Here is a 21,163-nt window from a genome sequence, read left to right as displayed (position 1 = left end):
TCCCTCAGAGGAGAATCTCCCTCTACCAGTCTAAGATAAATCCATGCAATCCACCCTTCACCCAGATTCTCATAAATGAAAACCAAGAGTGGCCTGGAGAAGAGGTACAAAGAATGATGTGATTTTCTTTCACCTGAGAAACATGAGTTTAGGCACATAAGGATTTCTGAAGTCCTTACAATCCATAACCCAAGTGGTTTCTTCAGTAATACTGAAAGGTGTCAGTGCTTCATGGAAGCCATGTCCTGCTGCCCAGGTGTTAGCATTCCTTTCAAAATGCCTCAGAAGTTGTTTGTACCATTTCTCCATACATGCCAAGGTAGAAAAAGCACCTGTGAGCCATAAGAACACCTGTTTTTTTTGTTTGTTTTAAACCAGTGATTGGACTTACACTTGGTCTAGGTCAAGCCCTCACTTCTAGTTCCTATCTCACATGGTGTTCTTTGCCTCAAGTTTTTGAAGACTGTCAAGGTTGGCCTGCTCCTACCTACCATGTAAAGGGGGGGGAGGGTACATTATTTCAAACAGATTTGCAAACTGCTTTTTACTCAGAAATAATTCTTTGTCATTTTAGCAGAAATGGCCATTCTGCAAATACTCCAAAGCATTCACAATGATAAGATTTTATTCTTTTTTTCAAAAAATATTTTATTTATTTGACAGAGAGAGAGAACGCGCACACAAGGAGGGAAAACAGCAGAGGCAGAGGGAGAAGCAGACCCACCCACTGAGCAGGGAGCCCACCATGGGGCTCCATCCCAGGACCATGGGATCATGACCCAAGCTGAATACAGACGCTTAACCGACTGAGCCACCCAGGCGCCCCACAACTATAGGATTTTAAAAAGAGATTTAGCCAATCATTGATATAACACTGAATATTTTCTTCTCTTACAAGTGGCATCTTTCTATAATAACCTGTAAATATTTTGAAGCAGCAGATCCCATACTAGCCAAAGGAAGAAATCCCCAAAGCTGTTCTCCAAGACCACTTCTGCGTTAGAATCTATGTTGTCCACTCCATCTGAGGGGGACCAAAGAGATTCAATCCCACAGCAGTCACTTAAATGAGCGAGTTTTCCTTTGAAAAGCCTTGTAATAACACGACTAGATTCAGCCTGAGTGCCTCCTTCCTGGCTCCCTCCCTAACAAAAGACGGATGTGAAATCTCCTGTGGCTGTCCCTCATAATGAACTGGGCATCAGCAGGGAGTGACGGGTAAATGTGTCCCCTGAACCAGAAACTTCCCCGCTTTTCAGCTGTGCATAATTCATTCTCTAGATTCAATACCGTGAGGGGTAGGACTTAAACATTTCACCAACGAAAGGCTATCTCCAGATAATTCTCAATTCATCACTTTCTCTTTACTTGTGACCTGCAACGTGGGGGCAGGGAGACAGTATTTGTTTGAGGAGGGGGATCAGGACCCAGGGAAGCCAGCGTTACAGAGGGGATCTCAGAGACAGACCCAGACAAGATGAAATCTCTCTGGAGACACCGCACAGAAACAGCACTGAATTTCCTTTAAAATTGGGTCCGAAGGCTTCCATTTAACTTGTGGAATGAATGATGTCTGCGTGGATTGTAGGGCTGGGATGAGAATTTAAGAGGTCATTTATGGTCTTCAGGTAATAACAACACACTTAGGCCGCCGCAGGCAGATGTGCATCTGTTTTATTTTTACGAGGCTCTGGGACTCTGCTATGGGATGAGACAGACAAGGCAAGGCTAACTCCTCCAAGCACGGCCTTCCCTGGAGAGTTCCACCAGCTGGGGGAAGGGCCTCCTCGGGAGCAGAGCTGGACGCAGCTCCGACCTCAGACAAGGACGGTGGAGGAACGTCAGCACACGGCCGGCCGCCGTGACAATGATATCGTGATATATTTTCTTGAGATCAGGCTATTCACAAGGTGGAGCTGGTGAAGAAAACCAACCTAAGGAACTTTGATACTAGGCTGCTTAGGAAAATGCCGGATCCAACAGGAGTTTTATCAGGCTTTTCTAGGCAGGCTAGAATTGCAATTATTAATGTGCTCCTCAGTATCAGCCACCACTTAATGATGATGATGCTTAATGATAACACTCTTAATGTGAGCACCAAGTTTCATCTAGCGTGACAGAGGTCCTAGCTCTAGCTAATAACTGCCACCTCTCAGAGAGAATGAACAGAAAATACTTCTTCCAGATGCTCATCTCTTTTACCATTTAACTGTTAATTTTAAAAACAATTCAATTTGCTCTTGTCATATCACCATGTACTATTTTTAAAAAAAGTAATAGTAACTGTACAAGAGTACCAGTACTTGGCACTATTTTTTTTTTTAAAAGAGAAAGATGCACACACGCGAAAGGAGATACTATAGCTAGCCTTGAAGATCTACCTCCATTTTAACAGCGTCATTATTATCCATGCCAGGCCCATCAGGTACTATTCAGGAGGTGCTTCCTTAGTTGGGCTGCCCACAGTACTGTAAGGAGACGACACAAATGCAACTTTCAAAACAGTATATATAGGTTTTGATTTTTTCAAACTCGGAATTAATGAGTCAATAGTTATGGCCCTGAAATGACTTGGAAACTTGGCTTTTATCCCAAGAATGAAATTTTTGAATTCTAAAACAGTTCTCGGTGGCATTTGTGATGTTCACAGATATGAAATTCAGTTGCGTATAAAGAAAGTAAAAGGCTAAGGACCTAAACACACACACACAGGCATACATTTCTTCTTATGGTCAGAAATGTAGCTGATTATATTTGCTTAAATGTCCATCTGTTTCAAACAGTGGGTGGTGGCTTGGTCCATGCTCTGAAAATAATTTCAATGACCCAGAGCTCATTCCCATGCCACAAGGCTTGGCTGGTCTCCTCAGGGCACCAACTTCTGCTCAGTGCCCCACTCCCACCCCCAACTTGGCTCCCAGAACATCTACTCGTTCTTGACCATATGCCTTCTGTTTATTTTCCCAGCCCTACTTGGCTCTGTTTCCTCTCACTCTGACCTTAGCTCTCTCCCATGATCCAAGTCATTTCCAGTCAGGTCCCAAGCCTCCCCTCAGCGTGACCTCAGGTCAACCTTTCAGGGTATGGGTGTTGTACCCACCACGGTGGGCAATCATACTCAGTAATTAATCCATCATGCATAAAATTAGGTGCACAAAATAATGCAGAAGAGTATGTGATGGCTGAATGAACATGCCAACACTAGGCAAGGTTGTGTGGTAGGTGAATTTTGCGGGGATGTGCCCACTTCTGCCCCCCTCCTTGAGGTACTGTGCGCTGTTGGTGCTGATTCCTCACCGGGTACTTAGCATCTTTAGCTGTTTGCCTTCCCTAAACCTCCTCATAATAGAAAAACAAATGAGGCATGATAGCTTCAACGATAATCCTTCAAGGCCTTAGGCAGAAAGAGGTCTCTTCTAGCACTTGGCACCCTGGCCAGAAGCATCTCATGCTTCAGGTTCAGCTCAAATATTAACTCCTTAGCAAGCTCTTCTTGCCCACCCTCTCAAGTGGCTTCCTCCAGCTATTCCCATGTCACCCTCTTCTTCCCTTTTTGCTACTAACACAGTCCATTATGATCTCATCTGTTTGCTGCCTGTTCACCACCTCCTGCCCCCAGAATGTAAGACCTATAGAGGCAGATACTTTATTGAATATATTTTGTTAACTGCTGTCTCTTCTTTGTCTAAAGCAGTGCCTGGCACATAGTGGGTCTTCAACAAAGTAAATGCCCAACGAAAGTATGGGTGGGACAATTTCATGGGGAGTGGAAATTCACAAGGTGTCTGAAATCATACCATGTAATAAGCAACTGCCAATGTAGGTCTCTAACACAATATGTGATAGTTTGGAGGGAATACATTAGGGTTGAATGGATTCAAGGCCTCTTTTAGGCCTAAAAAAGAATCACATAGAGAAATGTGCCATTTTTTAGGTCTCCAACATGGACATTAAAATCTCAGTAGCTATTCTGCAGCTTCAAGAGAGCACTGATCTAGGAATAACAGGCACTGACTGGGTTCTGGCTCCAGAGCGACTATCAGCTGGATTCTTAAACTTGGACACATATGCCTCATCAATCTGGATGTCCTTTTCTTTAGAGAAATAGGTAACACATTTTCTCATTTCGTCTTCACAATGCTATGTGATAGCTACTGCTTTTGTGCCATAATGTGGGAAAAGACACACACAGACTCAGGTTTAGTGACTGACTTGTAGTCAGTCGCAATTGAGTGGAAGAACTGGGATTTGGAGCTACCGCTGATTCTAGGATTCTTGACTTTCTCAACAAAGCCCCTTTCTACTCTATTATGTCATTAGAGTAAGTGGGAAGAAAAAAGAACTCCAAATGAGACACAATTGTGCTCTTCAATAAAACCATTTTTCCTTTTTATAGTTCTACCAAGGCCTCATTGTACATTTTCACTTCAACCAAATGAGTTTTCCTGAAGAAGAGCTTGAAACGTAGAGATTTGGGTGACTACTTAGTTTATTGCCGGGAACAATTTTTGGCTCAAAAACCTGCCAGCTGTAACATATAAGCCATGCTAATATTTTAGGAATCACCATACTTCACATTTCTAGTTACTACTTATTTTGGACGATACTCTTTCAATATGCTTTTGTATTCATTTAATCAAAATGGATGGAGACCACATACGTTACTGCTTATAACTTTTTTAAGCCTAATAAAATACATTAGATTGGTATCTGGACTGGATGTTTAGAGAAATCTATTTAAAAAAATAAATCTCTTGGTATCTCACTCTTAGAGGTTAGGGCCTATCCAAAGGTCTGTACTACAGTAAAATTCATTTATAAAAAGTTTATGAGAATTTTTTGAGATGGAAATGGAAAGTGAAATACCAATAAAATTAAGCCTAAAAGGATGAGGGATGTGCAGGCCAGTGTTAAAATACATTTTGGTGAATCTGACTCCCAAATGGGTAATGTACATGCATATCCCTTGCTATTTAATTATTTTCATAGTAGATTGACACAGAACCAAAATGGCCAACTGGAGAAACAGTATAACATTAAACTTCATAAATAATACATATATAAGACAAGGCACTGATGAGTTTTTTTATGGAACCTGCTTCCCACCCTAGAGAACATCCTGTGAATTATATACAAGATGGCTGCACATTAGGAGAACAGGAAATGTTAATTTCAGTCTTTTTTGAGCTAAGATTAGTAATGTTCAGCCAAATTGGTGTTGCAATAAGGAAACACCATCAAAAACAGGCACACTGTTTTGTCACCGCTTCTGCAGGCCATCGACCCCAAAACTTCCTTTCCCAGGTAAAAGGATTCATTTTGGTTGGAATGGATTTCCCCCTTGACTTCCTGTAATTCCACCCCAGAGTCACAGGGCATCCTTCTCTCTTCCTCCCTACTCTTTGGGCAACTAGATACCAACCCTATCTTCCTTGTATACTGGAATAGAAAAGGTGCATGTTATTTTGTCTTGCTTTATTTTTTAAAAAGATGTGTGAGAGAGAGAGTGCGCGTGCCAGCACACACTCGCAGGAGCACGAGTGGGGAGGGTGAGGCAGAGGGAAAAGCACACTCTTCACTGAGTAGGGAGCCTGATATGGGGCTCGATCTAGGACCCCGAGAGATCATGACCTGAGCCTGAATGCAGATGCTTAACTATCTGAGCCACCCAGGCACCCCTTGTTTTCCTTTTAAACAATGAACTCATCTACCATTTATTATTGTAATGAAGAGACCAGACTTTTTTTTAAAGATTTATTTATTCATGAGAGACACACAGAGAGGGGCAGAGACATAGGCAGAGGGAGAAGCAGGCTCGCTGCAGTGAGCCTGATGCAGGACTCGATCCCAGCACCCTAGGTTCACGACCTGAGCCACCCAGGTGCCCCCAACAGACTTTTATATCAGATGCACCCAACAAAAATCAGTTTACATACACACCTTGCAATACCCCTCCACTTCCCTGTCTACTGCTTTGCTACAAGTCAAAAGTTAGAACATTTCTTGCATCAGTGTATTAACACTGTGAGTCTCCAAGGGAAGTACAGGTATTGAGCATTTGAGTCAACACTGGATAAAATCTGTGCCTTGTCCAAACTGAATCGGATGCAGAAATAAGATCAGATACATGGCAAAAGCTTTGTGTTTGTTAAAAAGTAGAAGCATGGAGTTTCTTAAATTGAAGCCTCCCTTTCTGATTGTGCAGCTCTCTGGTAGGAGAACTTATAGGAGCAATGACAAAATTTAAAACTGTTGTCATTTAACAAATGTGGGGGATCTAGTCTCTACTGAGTTTAGAGTGTTTTGTTAAGATATCTAAAGACAGAAAAACAGCAAGTGATTAATGAGCATTCAGCACTAATTAAGGGAAAGGAAATTACTTAGGCGAAGCCCTTATGAACCATTTGACTAAGTAACTAGAGCTATTACTATAGATTAAAAAAGTCTAAAGAATAAGAACGGTGAGTGGATGAAGTTAGTTTTAGAGAGGATGTATGTTAGGAGTTACCCAGTATTTGAGCCAATTTGAACAAATGAAATCCTAACCCCATGCCTAGCTTCTAGGTTTAGTTTCTAAGATTAATTTGATTTAGAGACTTTTAAAACATTTAAGAAGTTAGATTTGAATTCAACAATTGAGTATAACTTTTTTTTCTTGCCTCCTCAGACTTAAATCAGATAGCAAGTATTATACTGGTTTATTCAGTATCTTAAAGATCTGCTTTAGTTCAATTTTAGCTATTGTTACAGTATAATAAGCATAATAAGCACAATACCATAAATATTGACTCATATACATATTTGTATGTATAAATATTACAAAAGATTATTTTAAGATTAAATGTCTTAGTTTGATGAGGTGCAGAAAACAAACTCAAAGTAGGAGGTTAATAAAAAAAACTTTAAAATGTGATGTCAAAGTACTATTTTAAAAAATAGTTATATTAAACAGTATTTTTTCACTATAAAAAAACCCCCAGAAAATTAAAGACCTCTTATTTTTTATAGGAATGCGTGCGATGTATGAATTCTATACATATAAAAATGGGTATATGTGTATACACACACACACACACACACACACACACACACGTAATAGGTTGAACAGTGACCCCCGCCCCCGCCCCCAGAATTCACGTCCACTTGAAACCTTCCTAAATGATCTTATTGGGAAACAGTCTTTGCAGATATAATTAGTTAGAAGTTATACTGGATTAGGACCCTAAATCCAAAGGCTAGTGTCCTTCTAAGAAGGCCATGTGGAAACAGACCCAGCCACACAGGGAAGGAGGTCACGTGGTGACAGAAGCAGAGATTGGAGAGAGGGAGCTACTGGGAACACACAGAGCCATCAGACAGGGAAAGGCCAAGAATGATTCCCCTCCAGAGCCTTCAGAGGGAGCATAGCCCTTCCAACATCTTCATTTCAGGCTTCTAGTCTTCACAACTTTGAGGGAATAAATTTCAAGCCACCTAGTTTGTGGTAATAGTGTTATAGCAGGCCTAGAAAACCAATACGATCAGCTTGATTCTCTTAACATATTGTGATTATTTTTCTATCTTCTTCATGTGTAATATGTGCACTACATTTCATTGTGTAGGTGGGTGTACTGCAAGGTACCTGATTCTACAATTTTTATGGTAGCATGCTTAACTCCAAGAACTTCTAGTTTGGTCATTTCCTCTTTTAGAGTTAATTATTATTTCAAGACGAAACTGGTGGCCACTTAAATGCTAACAATGACCAAATCATTGTTGGCTCACATAAAAAGACATGGACATTTTTTCACATTCTAAAAATCTTCAGGTGATTTTTGGTGGAGGTTCAGTTGTTTGTTAGACTCTTTAAAGCCAAATGGACATCATTGGTTCTGGGCTCCCATTTTAACAGAAAAGGAAACAAGAAATCATCTTATATTATTAAAAAAAAGTCCCGTCCTTGGCCATCGTAAACTAAGGGAATCACAGGATGTCCTGTCTAATGGTATTTGGCTTCCTTTCATGGAACAACCTCAATTAAAGCAAAAAGAACACACTCAATTCTCAAGTGATTATCTGAGTGCCTGTGACCTGCTCAGCCCCAACCAGAACACAGAAAATAATCTGTAACCTAGATAGCAAGACATTACTGCCATCATGGAAGCAGCAACTTATCTGGAATTTGGCCTGAAAGTTTTGCAATAAGATGAATAAATGGCAAATGAAATAGGTTAAACTAAAAAAATTTACTAATAGACCTATGGCATTTGCAAAATCATAAATGACCTTATATTTTATAGTCTCTTTGGATTTTGAAACATACGTGGTTAAGAAACTTGGCTTTTGGCTGCAAAGATTCTGGAAACTAAGCATCCCCACTCTGTCAAAAATTACAGGGTTACTCAGTTGATCCTTTCAGGTAAACCAAAGACCTTACTGGGTGTTAGCTTCCCAGTTTCTCAGTTCTACTTAAGGAAATTATTCCTTAAGAGTTTCCAGAATTTAGGAGTCAAACTGGCATAGACAAAGCTGCCAAATTAAAATGAGAATACATCGAGGAAGAGTTGGGGGATATTTGCCTCCAAATTCTCCCCCCCCACACACACACACACATACACACTCTCTTTAACTACTCTGGGCAAAAGTTTTTAAGTATGAAAATTGTTCCTTGCTACCTTTAAAGAAGAAAACATTTCAACACACATTTTCCTCAAACATAGGAGTGGAAAATTTGATCCAGCGTTAAGGGGACATGCAATACAAAGAAAAACATACCTATGTAATCATTGGGTTCTTCTCCACAGAATTATAAAAGCATCCCCTAGCTATCAAGATGTCAGAGAAAACTTAGCTTTTAAATTTAACTTATTCATATGCAACTTTTAAGGGGGTATAGTGGTTGTTTGTTTTTTCCCCTGAACTCGAAGAATGATCCTGTCATTTCACGTTTTAGAAATCTATTTTAATAGAATCACTGAATATGTACTCACAGGGAGTTGGACCTAACTGCTAGAAAAGGCACTGTAGACAAAGACCAGAAAAATCAACTATTCTTTTTCTTGAGGCGTCTATATGGAGGTTAAGAAGAACTCAAGACTCATATCCAGTAAAATCTAAGACAAGACTATATTACAGTATCCAGGATTTATTTTTTACAATCCTCTTAATAATAGGATAAAACATCTAATTTTAAAAAACAGAAAACTGACTGCAGACACCTCACTAAAGACACACAAAAAGCCAATAAGCATCTAAGACACTTAACATCATTCATTACCAGGAAAATATGAATTAAAATCTTAATGAGATACTTTTAATACATCTGTAAGGATGGCCAAAATTTAGAAGACTGACAATACCAACTGTTGTCAAGGATGTGAAGCAACTAGACCTCTCACATGCTGCTGGCAGGAATATGAAATGGCACGATGACTTTGGACATTCGTAGTTTCTTAGGTTTGACTCTATGACTCCACCATTCCCCTCATAGGTATTTATTGCAGAGAAATGAAAACATATTCCCATAAAGACTAGTATGTGAAAATTCACAGCAGTTTTATGCATAATTGCTAAGAACTGGAAACAACCCAAATGTTCATCAACTGATGAATGATAAAATATGGTGTAGCCATACAATGGCTTACTACTCAGCAACAAAGAGTGGCAAACTGCTGATAAATCCAATCTGGATGAATCTCAAAATTATGCTGAGTAAAAGAAGTCAGACCCTAAAGAATACAATCTGTATGGTTCCATTTATATCAAATGTGACCTACTGTGTGGTGACCATGTAAGCAATGACCACCATGTGTGATGAAGTGAAGCAGTGGTTACATGGGGCTATGGACAAAGAGGAGTCCCAGGCATCTTCTGGGAGTGATGGTTTCAAGGGCATACATACTTGAATCATACACTCTAAATGGATGCAGTTTACTGTATGTAAGCTTATTCCTAAATTGATAAAGGGGAAAAGACTACAGCCTAATCTGCTTGAATTTTTTTCAAGACTCATTTTGGACTTTTAACATCTGCTGCATGCCAGGTTTTATGCTAGATACTGAGGCCACAAAGATAATAGATGATTACAGACAAAGAGTGACAGAGTAGACTGAACTCCAAATGACAACACTAGCTGACACGAGAAAAAGCATTTACTTTGCACCAGTCACTGCTTAGCATGCTTTATATTCTGCTGTTCATTTAAATCCTCATTAAGAACTCTGTGAAGTTGGTGGGTTTTTTTTTTTTTTTTAAGATTTATTTATTTGAGAGAGTGCACATGCATGAGCAGGACCCTGAGATCATGACCTGAGTCAAAGGCAGACGTTTAATCGACTGAGCCACCCAGGCGCTCCATCTGGACAGAAGGAAAATGAGGCTTAAGAAGCTAAAAAATTTGCCCTAGATCATATAGTTAGAAAGGGGTGGGGTTGGCATAAAAAGGCTCTCACCAGAGCCTAACTTTGGCCTGCTACAACTCCCTACTTCTCCAAAGCAGTGGGGACTTGGAGAACCCCAACTGGTCTTAACATGGGAGTAGGAACAGAGGTGCTGGATGGCACAGGCTACCTCCTCAGTCCTGTCCACACTCATCACACAGGCTGGAAATCCATTCGTTGTTATTCATGCTGACATCTGTCAGTCAGCATTATAACGATGCTATCTGCCTGGCCGAAATCCTAGAGAGAGAACATCTGGCTTCTCCAACACCAAACTTGCCTTTCAATTTACTGTGCATTGCTAACCCCACTACTAGGGGATTTAGCACACACTTTACAGGTCTACATTCCCTCTGCCTAGGTGGCTGAAGGCTCTCTCTTTCTCCCTCCCGCTGGAGAACTAGTGTTAGAGGGGCAGATTTACTCTGCTCCCAGACACAGGACAAGACAGCAAGGAGGGAAGAGGGAGAGGTTGGCACACCCACCTGGGAAGCCTTCACTCCGTTGCCTGGCTCGTACCCCTCCTTGTACCCACCACGCACCCCCTCTTAGCAAGATGTTCAGCCCAACAGCTCCACAAGCTTTCTATTTCGTGATTATTGATGGTGAGCAGTCCCCTATAGCTAGGATAATGCATTCAAAGCTTCCCTTTTGTTTATTCTTAATTGGTCAGTCTCCATGGGGATTCACTCAGCCTTCCCCCAGACTAGGGGGTGAGGGGGCTGGTGCTGTGAATGCAGATGGCTGTGTGGCACTATCACAGGGGTCACATTAAGGCCAGATATTGCTCAATAACTTCCAGAAGGTGGGAGGTTGCACCAGGAGCCAGGGAGGCCCACAGGACTGCAGCAGAGTGGGGGGGGAAAAAAGGCATAGGCAATGTAACCTCCAGCTTTAAGGGCCCGCAGGGTACCTGACAGCAGGTGCTCCAAGGAAGAGAAGAAAACAAAAATTCAAAGACGGTATCAAGAAAGAAATCTCACAGAGGATTACTTTGCAGTTAGTGCAATATTCACGGAGCATACTAAGCAGGCTGGACACATCACAGATCAGCACAGGCAGCAGCTCTGGGGCACCCAGGAGAAAATGAAACAAAATCCGGATGATGGGCTGCAGGGCGTGCAACCTCCCTGGGGCAGATGCTGGAGGGGCACGTTTCATTTGTGACTTGTGATGTGGTTTTAATGTAAGAGGAGTACCGGCATTAGGCCAATCTTTACTATCATCCACGAGACTTCAGTTAAGTCCTAAGTATTTGGAGATGTTTCCCAAACATACTTCAGCATGTAAGCCTCATGGTTAAAATGAAAACTCACTTAATTTTTTAAATTCGTGCTATTAAAGTGTTAAACCACCACTGATTAGGTAATCCATTTACATAATGCCAGTTAAAAAAACAAAAAAGGTACACATTGACTTATCTATCTAGTCTCCATTATATATGCCCTTTGTTTCTCCGAGCATATTGTGTAGATGGGAATAGATGTTCTCATTTGTCTTTTTGCCTAATAGTATACTGTACTATTTTTAACCCAGTGATGGTCAAGGCAACTATCCTAAAAATCTGGGGATCAAGGGAGATAAACCTTTCACTTTTCTCAAGCGTCTTCCTGTCAGGGTGAAGGAACCTTACTATGCAAGCCACTCGGCAATGCTCAGACTTGTGCCTCGTGGCTGTGTTAAAACTTACATTCAGAGGTCATGGTAGGGGACACATACATTCAGTTTTCACGTACATGTTCCATTTCTGAAAGCTTTTGAAAATTACAGGACTAATCACTTTACCCCTGGCTGGGTATTAGGACAGTGATCACAAAGTTACTTTTCTGGGGTCAGGTGTGGGTCCCCCCCCCCTTCTCAGATGCCTCCCACCAAGTGCTGTCCCTAACCCAAGGGGCTTTTCCAGAAGGGGCTGTGCATTATTTATCTCTGCACTGAGGGGGGGTGGAGGGTGGCAATAGAAGGAACACTTAACGTGTTCCTGAAAAAAAAAACTGTGGGAATTTGGGCTTAAATCTCCATTATCGTGTAAAATCCAGAAGTGGAATTTAAAAAACTACATTAACAACAACTTAAAAACATATTTGGCTATTTCAAAACAACAAAAGGGAAATAGATGTGGTGGGGGTGGAGCCCACTTTAGTAGCTTCCCTTTCTCCTGATTTGTTGACCACCACATACAAACCCTGCAAGGAATCATGGGAGTGGGGGTGGGGGCTCTTAAATAAAGGAATACTAGTATTTATAATCAAAGTAAAACTGAGTGTGAGAAAATCTCTCTGACAAGTTCATGCCTCTGGCAGTTTTGACAAGTGACCTCCACTCAGGGCTTTGCCAGGATAAGCTGACACTAAAGAAAAAATTAATGTCTTTAAAGCAAAGCAAAACAAAAACAAATAGTACTTCTAAAAAAAATGGGATCACAGAAATCTAAGGAAGAACACTGGAAGAGAATTTCAGGCTTATGCAACAACACACACTGGCCAGGACCTCTACAAGAGGTCACAAGTTTTAGAGACTTCGATCAATGCACACTATATATTTTTAACTCCTACTTCTCTCTCTCTCTCTCTCAAATCTCTTGCCCTTTTCCTCTTCTGTTCCAAGTCACAGCCAAAATCTGATTTTTTTTTTTAAGATTTTATTTATTTATTTGAGAGAGCACATTAAGTCAGAGAGCACATGAGCGGGGAGGAGAGGGAGAAGCAGGCAGGGAGTTCCAACACAGGGCTCGATCTCAGGATCCTGAGATCATGACCTGAACCCAAGGCTGATGCCCAACCAAACTGAGCCACCCATGCGCCCCCAAAGCCTGATTCTTTTGACATACTTTCCCTCCTGAACTAAGTCAGGTCTAGAAATAACAACTGAGCTCTAGTCATATTTTCTTTACTGGACAAACTACACAAAGGATACCATCACTAACAGGAGTCATTCACTATCCTCTGTACTTACCACCACCTTCTGCTTTTTTAGAAACACACACACAAAAATCCTGCCTGAAGAATAAACTTTGTCCTGGTTCAAGTGAGCAAAATTCTAATTAGCCAGGGGAGATCTATCTGACACTGAAAACGCACAAGTATTTTTTTTTTTTAGTAACCTACTAAAAAATTATTTCTTGGTGGCCTATAAAACTCTGTTTAACCTTTACCCCACTATTTACTTTCATTGAAATAAATGAACACCTTTGGGGATGCGTTTAACAAAAACATATTTAGGAAAAATTTGATTCACACTATGGGGTAAAAAGGTGGGTAATTTCAGTTTTTGCCTATATGAATTATAGGTTTCCAGTTTGAAAGAATTCTCTCAACAAAATATAAATTCCAGGGGCCCAAAATACGGAGGTTAAACAGTCAGAATTTTATTTTATTTTTTTTTAACAGACAGAATTTTAAATGAACTAAGAAAAAAGGTTCATATGACCCTGATGGGATGTGTGTGGAGTGTTATGAGGGCTGCCAGAGTAGTGTGTAAGACACTAGAGAGTAGGACACATCCAATTTAGTAGCACGGAGGTTGACAGCTGAATGATAAGCTAAAGTGAGGAAGAATGAAACTCTTCTAACTATATGTATTCTAACATATTTCATTGTGGAAAAAAAGGTACTTTTCCCAAGAGAGGAACAAGCCAATTTTTCCTCTGAGGTGAAAGGGACAAAATTTCAAAGTAAACAAATCTACTCAATCCAGGTTCAACTCTCAGTCTTCCCCAGAACCTGCTATCAAGGGGATTACTCTCTAGCGGTATAAAGGGCCATATGGAGCACCCTGGGAAGCTTCACCAGTTATGTCTGTACGTTTTATGGCATTAAATGATTCAGAAGAATCCTTCACAATGAAGTATCATATATCCTGCTTCTGAATCTGGGAGGATTGGAAGAATGTGATCTCTATACACTAGCCACCGCCCAAAGTTCTATAGCTAACCATGGAGTGGGCTTCTGCAAATCCCAAAGCCACTGTCTGATCTAAGCGCCAGGCCTAAGGCGGTGAAGGTGCATTGACTGCTTCTACTCAGGCCAGGAATGTACACCTAGATGTCTATGGTAGAGCTTGAGAATTCTCTCATGGCAAATCAAGTATTCTCTAGCAATTCTGGCCTTCTAGGGTAGGGCACTGGAGGACTCTCATTTCCCCCTCCACTCCCATTTCGCAACAGGAGATAAATTCCAACATGCACTTCTGTTAGCATTATGCGTTTTTCAATTAACGAGCTTTCAGTGGCCTTCAATATTCAAGTTCTGACTACCCTACCTGCCTTTCAATGTCCTTGCCTTCTTTTCCACTGCTGCCCAACATGCACCTTGCTGGGCCAATAAAAAAATTCTGATTCTAAGGCCTATACTCTTCTCACCAAAATTTTTGGTCTTCTGCATTGTTTAGCTTCCTGCAGCATACTGGCTTTGAGGGCATCTTTTTCTTCTCTGAGTCTTTGTGGACTGAGGAAATGCAAACCACTTTTGCTATTAGACCAAGCTAAATATTCACAATAAGGTAAATCTGTTACAAAAGGAGTTGTTTATACACCTAACTTCGCTAGAACTCAAGGTCCTTACAGGGCATCTAGCACAGACCCTGGCGAGAGTAGACCCTCAAAAATTTGTCAAATTCTCTAAACCAAATGGAATATTTAGATCAGCCCTAATATTTCCCCCTCCATTACCCTAAGGCGTTACTCATTGCAGCTTCAAGAGGTCCCTATCAATATAGAAATGCTAGGGCATATGGAAATCAACCTCCTAAATTCAGGGGACCATCTCAAGCCACTGTTGAGCTAACACTGAAAAAGATACTACCAGAGACAATTCCTGATAAGCGGAGTGAGCGTCCTGTAACAGAAGTTCTGATGAAGAAGTTAAAAATTAGGCACCTAATAAGCATCAAGTAATCCTTTGATTTTTACAAATATAAAGAAAAATTAGTACAAAAATCACTATTTTTAGAAACTTCCTATGGCAGCAGCAAACTTAGGCAATATGAATGTGTACAGAACAGACAAGTGAAGCTAGACTTGCTGTGTCTCCAACTTTGCTGGACCCAAGGAGCAAGGATCTGAAATCCTACCTTCTTATCAAAGTAAGTCAGGCTACAACAGCCTATATTAAATGGGACATGCTTTCACAACTGTCTTTTACACAGACACAGTATTTCTTTTTGTTTTTCTTAAAAGTTCATTTTTCAAAACTGGCAAAGTTGGGTGGGAGAGCCAATGCGTTAGGCTTAAATTTTAGTTTTGCCTTTCTTTACAGTCCATGTCCTGGGGCCAAGCTGATTTTGTTTTTTTTTGTTTTTTTTTTTTTTGGTTTTGGTTTTGGTTTTTGGTATTCAGAAACCTATGCTACTGTAGTTGCAAGTTCAAACACCCATGTGGAAACAGTCCCCTGGACTTACACATTTGTTCTTAAAAGCCTGGAGTATGCAAACCAAAATGCAGTGGGCAGAGGGCCAGTTAATAAATCTCATTTCCTACTAGCATCTGCATGAAACAGAGCTATAGGGAGTAGCCTCTCCAGGGAGAGCCAGAGCACGACTCTCATGCTCTGTGAATTCAACAGTGTCACCTCAAATGGCCCACACCACATTTATTTTTTAAGCAGCTCTTAAAATATATATGGATTTCTAGTGCTCATAAATGCAATGAGGAAGCTAAGTCCAAGAAGGCGATCTCACAGTAGTATACATGAACGTTAGAAAAATCCGCACAGCTCTGCTCAGCCATTTATGCACTGGCTCCTTTCGACTGAATTTACTACTGGAGGGATAATTTCCTAAGGGAAGTTGCTCTTTTTTTTAAATTTTTTTAAAAATTTATTTATGATAGAGAGAGAGAGAGAGGCAGAGACACAGACAGAGAGACAAGCAGGCTCCATGCACCAGGAGCCTGATGTGGGACTCGATCCCGGGTTTTCAGGATCACGCCCTGGGCCAAAGGCAGGCGCCAAACCGCTGCGCCACCCAGGGATCCCCGGGAAGTTGCTCTTCCAATCAAAGTACACATGGGTTTCAGTAACGGTGTGCCTGCCACCCTCTCCAGTCCAGGCTGTAAAAATGGCCTCAGTTTTCAGAGATACCTGGAGTAAGATATCTGGGTCATGAACCATATTTGACCCTTATCTATAAACAACCTAGTGCAAATGTCATGACAATAAGGTCTTTGGCTGGGAAGAGCAGCTACTGGATGGTACTGGATGGAACAGTGCTGTTCTCTAGGTGTCCTCTCCTCTTCTCACCTGTACTACCTCTTGTCCTAGAGCTCCTGGAAGCATCCCCTCTTTTAGTAGTAACAGCATTCTTCTTGTATTTATGTAGATTTTTTAAGAATGTCTTTGTTTTAAATGTTTGAAGTTAACCTCAGTGATTTTGTAAGAATGCAAGGAGATAATCTTACACTTAACGAGCAACTGTAGAAAATGGGGCCAAAGATAAAGGACCTGCTGGCCCCTACAACTCAGCAAAGGAATCAGGAAGAGAATTTCCTCTGATCATCCCAGGGCTCTGGGCTGACCCAGGCCCTCCAGGGGACTCAAACAGAACTCTTTAAGCACATGTCATTTTTGAGGGTTATAATGAACTCACCCCCAAAGTAAAAATTTGGTTAAATCTATTTCGGCTTGCACAGTACCTTCCAAATTTCCTCTGCAATTAAATGGCAATATTATTCCGGCCTCGGGATGCCAAAATAATTATGGAACGCTTCCTGGATAGAAAAATGTCTCATATTTTTCCTTCCCCTGTGCCCCTCCAAAAAAATAGGTCTTAGTTATACTATACTGGCCATCCCACTCTGAAAGAAAAGCAGACCAAAGAAAACATAGGGTATGTCTGTCTCAGCGTACATCCTTCGTATGACACAATACGAATACAACTTTGGAGGATTCCTTCTTCATTTAACCTATGACACCTCTCACTATGGTGTCCAGTAATCCTATTATATAAAATACAAATGCAATAATGCTCTTACTGACTTAAGAATTTGTCCAGTCAGATATTTTCTTTAAACTCAGTTTTGTTTTTCATTTAATTTCAGGTTCCGTTAAAGGGACTCAGAAAACAAACTGGAAGTAATTTAGGAAATGAAAATAACTTAGATTGAATTGAAAAGGTAACTACGATTTTACTCGGAAGCAATATTTTATCGCCAAAAGGTAGCATTTAACCTTTCCACCAAGTCATTTTCCACTGCCATTTCAAGTTTGTTCATATGACTAATAAAACCCAACGAGGCAACTTCCTTTGGCCTATGTGGTAAAATTCGAACTCCATCTTAAAAGCAACTGCTGTTTACATGGTAGAGACTATATCACTGAAGAAATGAGGGCTTCAAATGTATTACCTATATGAACAGTTGAAACAAGTGAGGTTTAAAAGCAACTCGGGGTTTTGGTTTTTGTTTTTAAATTCTATTTTAGGCTTTGGAATGTTCACAGAGAAAGGTGGATGAGTAAGAGAGAGAAGGGACCCAATGTTCCAATCACAAGGATCTCCAAAAGGAGAGTCCCAGACGCTGTGGACCAATTTTGGTTTATATTAAGAGAATAACAAGCACCCGGACTCTGCAAGGATGCCATGTCAACATATTAGCTAGAACCATAAGGCATGAGACCTCATGGGCACAGCCAAAATTAACTCCAAGTATTTATATAACTGCCAGAGATGACAGGGCAAAGGTTGCTTATAAATTTTTCTTTTTGAATCAGCAAAGAGGGTTTCTTTGGTCAAAGAGAGAGAGAGGAAATGGGGTACTTTGGGTCCTATTTTATAAATACGTCCTATTTACACACACTGAATTTTCTACCCATAATACCATGTGAACGTTTAGATGAAGGCATTAAAAAAAAAAAAAAAAGAAAAGAGTTATTTCCTGTTGCTCACTAGCTGAGAGGATGCGCTTTAGAGGTATGTGTGCTCTGCCTCGAAGCAAAAGCATTGTTAGTGGTTATCAAGGTAACATTTAAAAATAACTAGCCCGCACAAAAGAACTTCAGAGGAAATATGAGGGAAGCGATCAGTCTCCCTTCAAGTCTGGCCTTGGGCTGCATCAGACCCTAGCTGCATTCTCCATTACATTGTTATCCTTATCAAACAATGCAAACAATTTTAATGAGCTTATCTACTAGAACATATTGCCAGATATGCTAATGTAAAAATGATGCCAACCACACTGACCGACTCATTAATCACAAAGCTCACAACACAATGACCAGGATCGGTCCCATCCTCAAATCAGACGTCGGCAAAATAGCAGGAATTACCTTCCTACTGTTTAAAGAAGGGCGGGCTCCCCCACCCATGCGGAGGCTATAAAACTCCCAAGAATACGCTTCACGGCACCCGGTTTCCCCCAGGTCCACTGCAGTCCAGTTTCTTTCTAATAAACCACCGGTTCGATGGGAGAAAATTTTGGTGAATGTCTGACACCGTGACCTCTGCTGTCAATCCCTGCACCAATCAGCGAGCAGAATTCTTACAAAGCTCCATCAATCTGGCGGTTTAACATCACGGACTGCAGCTTCATCTAGAGGATTCCATCTTTCCTGCACACACACACACACACACGCACACACGCACACACACCAGGGCGAGCGCAAACATTTTTCTCGCCATCCTCCTGTAGTCCCTGCCCTGAGGCACAGCCTGCCCACTGGTTCCTTTAAAATGTGAAGGAAAGGACGAAAGGAAGTGCTACAGCCTGTCTCCCTTTGGGGGGGGGGGGGGGGCTGCTTGCATTTTTATCAGTGTGGAGGGAAGGCGGTGGAGGGAGACCCCTCGCAGGCGGCAAACCTATTCACACAACGCCCTCCGTCTGCATTCGTGAAGCCTCCACGCTCAACCAACATGACACATGCAAACAGACGGCAGAGGATCCCAGGCGCGCCGGCGAACGCGCGTCTGCAGCCCGCTGCGGGCGCAGGGTCCGCTCCATTATATAACGGGCCGGATTTCCGCGCGCCCCCGCCCGGCGCCGCGCCCGGTGCCAGCCCCATTACCTGTAGGAACGCTCCCCGCGCACTGTGTGCTTCCGGAAAGGGATGATGGTCCCGTTATCCTGGATGATGTCGTTGTTGTTCTCGCCATTTGGGGACAGCGTTTGGGTCGGACCAGGCATTGGCGCACTCCCGAGGAAGGGAACAAACCGCGCTGGGCTGGCTGGGGAGGAAGGTGGCCGCGTCGCGTCTTCCCGCTCGCCTGCTCCGCGCGCAGACCGTGCCTGCCTGCCGCCCGCCCGCTCGCTGGCTCCCTGCTCCGCGCTCGCCTCCGCCCCGCCCTCCTGCGTCCCGCCCTCCCGGCTGCTGACGTCAGAGCGCCGGCAGCAGCTCCGGGTCACGTGGCCCGGCCCGTCTCCATAGCAACCCGCTAACTCATCACCTCGCCTCAATTCGCACAGGGCCGAGGCGTGACCGTGCCAGCGGCTGCAGGCAGGCACCCGGGCAGGCCTACATCTGGCATGTAAAACCCCAGGCCACCCCCAGCCCCCCTCACGCACTCGCCTCGTCTGAAAACCAGCTCTTCCTCTAACCATTTCCTTTCCGACCCGTGCTCCAACTGCAGCTGTGTACACAAAAGACCGATTCAGGCAGAGGGGTGTGGGAGACCCTTTAACTCCTTCAATTCCAAGTTCTTGGAGCATTCGAATTAAACTCGGTCTGGTTGCAAAAAAAAAAAAAAATATGTGTGTGTGTGTGTGTGTGTATATATATATATTGGCTAAATATATATATATATATATATATGAAAGATCTGGTTGGCCTGATCCAGAAAATGTACCAGACTAAGGCGGTTCAGATTTCCAGCTTCCTCCCCACCCCACCCCCATTCTCTTTAACAGCAGCAACCTCCTCCCCAAAGAAGCCCCAAACCTGAAAACCTAAGAAGAAGCTGTGTTTCCTTCTAATCAATGTAGCCTTTACTTTAATAAGGTGAAGAGTAAAGATTGCAAATGAAGAGATTTTCTGCACAAAAGAATCCTCAAAGAGGGTTTAAAAAAACGGCCACCGTTTTAGATCCTGATGGTTACCCGAGACTCCCCAATTGAAATTCTTCAACTGCCTCTTGATACAGATTATTAACTCCTTGTCATTTATTTTATTCTCATTTGAATTAAACAAGTCAGCACTCAATTTAGTATTTGGAAGCTCTCAACATTCTAGCTGGTCTATATCATTGCAGTGCAGTTTTCAAACACATTGGCAGTGAGACAAGTACTATTAGTATCATCCCTATTTTAAAATGAGTAAACTAGTGAGATTAAGTAACTTGCTCAAGGTCACAGAATTAGGAAGTGGTGAACTGGAACATCGAAATGACATGCTTTTCTCAATGTGATTGGATGGTACTGATCTATATTTAATGGGGGCTCATAAATATAGATCAAGGTAAGAATCAAGTACTTTATGTACACTCTCAACATGACCACTGTGAAAAAAGCTGTGAACAGAATTGCTAGTACTAGGCAAAGTTGATGGATTAGATTATAAACTCTCAACAAACCCCAGATGCATCCACTGCTTTCCTCCAGAGAAGAGAGACTTAAAAGGATACTCTGCTTATCAAAAGCGGTCTCCGACCTTTTGTGAGATAAGAAGGGAAGAAATGGGGGGGTAATAAAGGATAGCATTACTATATGCAGCAGAAAGTACAAGGCTATGTGATTCACCCATTCACATTACTGTATGGTTTATCAGCTTTATCATTTTGTGCTATAGAAGTTAAAAAAACAAAACAAAACAAAAAAAAAGAAC

General features: G+C 41.8%; 1 protein-coding gene and 1 long non-coding RNA gene across 12 annotated transcripts in view; both read right to left on the bottom strand.

Annotated features, from left to right (window-relative positions):
• Positions 1 to 21,163, bottom strand: part of MAPRE2 (microtubule associated protein RP/EB family member 2) — a 157,430-nt gene that overhangs the window by 73,478 nt on the left and 62,789 nt on the right. The window contains exon 1 of one of the 11 annotated variants that reach the window (XM_072829251.1): positions 19,412 to 19,708. The exons of 8 other annotated variants lie outside the window; for them this stretch is intronic. In XM_072829251.1, the coding sequence (XP_072685352.1) occupies positions 19,412 to 19,530 (119 nt within the window). In that variant the 5' untranslated portion in view covers positions 19,531 to 19,708. Of the gene's footprint in view, positions 1 to 18,684; positions 18,788 to 19,411; positions 19,709 to 21,163 lie in introns of those variants that run through there. 2 more of the 11 variants (XM_072829250.1, XM_072829261.1) reach the window with 2 other exon arrangements.
• On the bottom strand, positions 2,205 to 3,662 carry LOC140635133 (uncharacterized). The gene is made up of 2 exons (XR_012032468.1): positions 3,298 to 3,662; positions 2,205 to 2,468 (listed from the first exon to the last, which is right to left on the bottom strand). It is a non-coding gene; the product is annotated as an uncharacterized lncRNA (long non-coding RNA).

This window comes from Canis lupus, chromosome 6 (assembly GCF_048164855.1).
Source record: "Canis lupus baileyi chromosome 6, mCanLup2.hap1, whole genome shotgun sequence".
NCBI lineage: Eukaryota > Metazoa > Chordata > Mammalia > Carnivora > Canidae > Canis > Canis lupus.
This window is presented reverse-complemented; position numbering and strand designations above follow the sequence as displayed.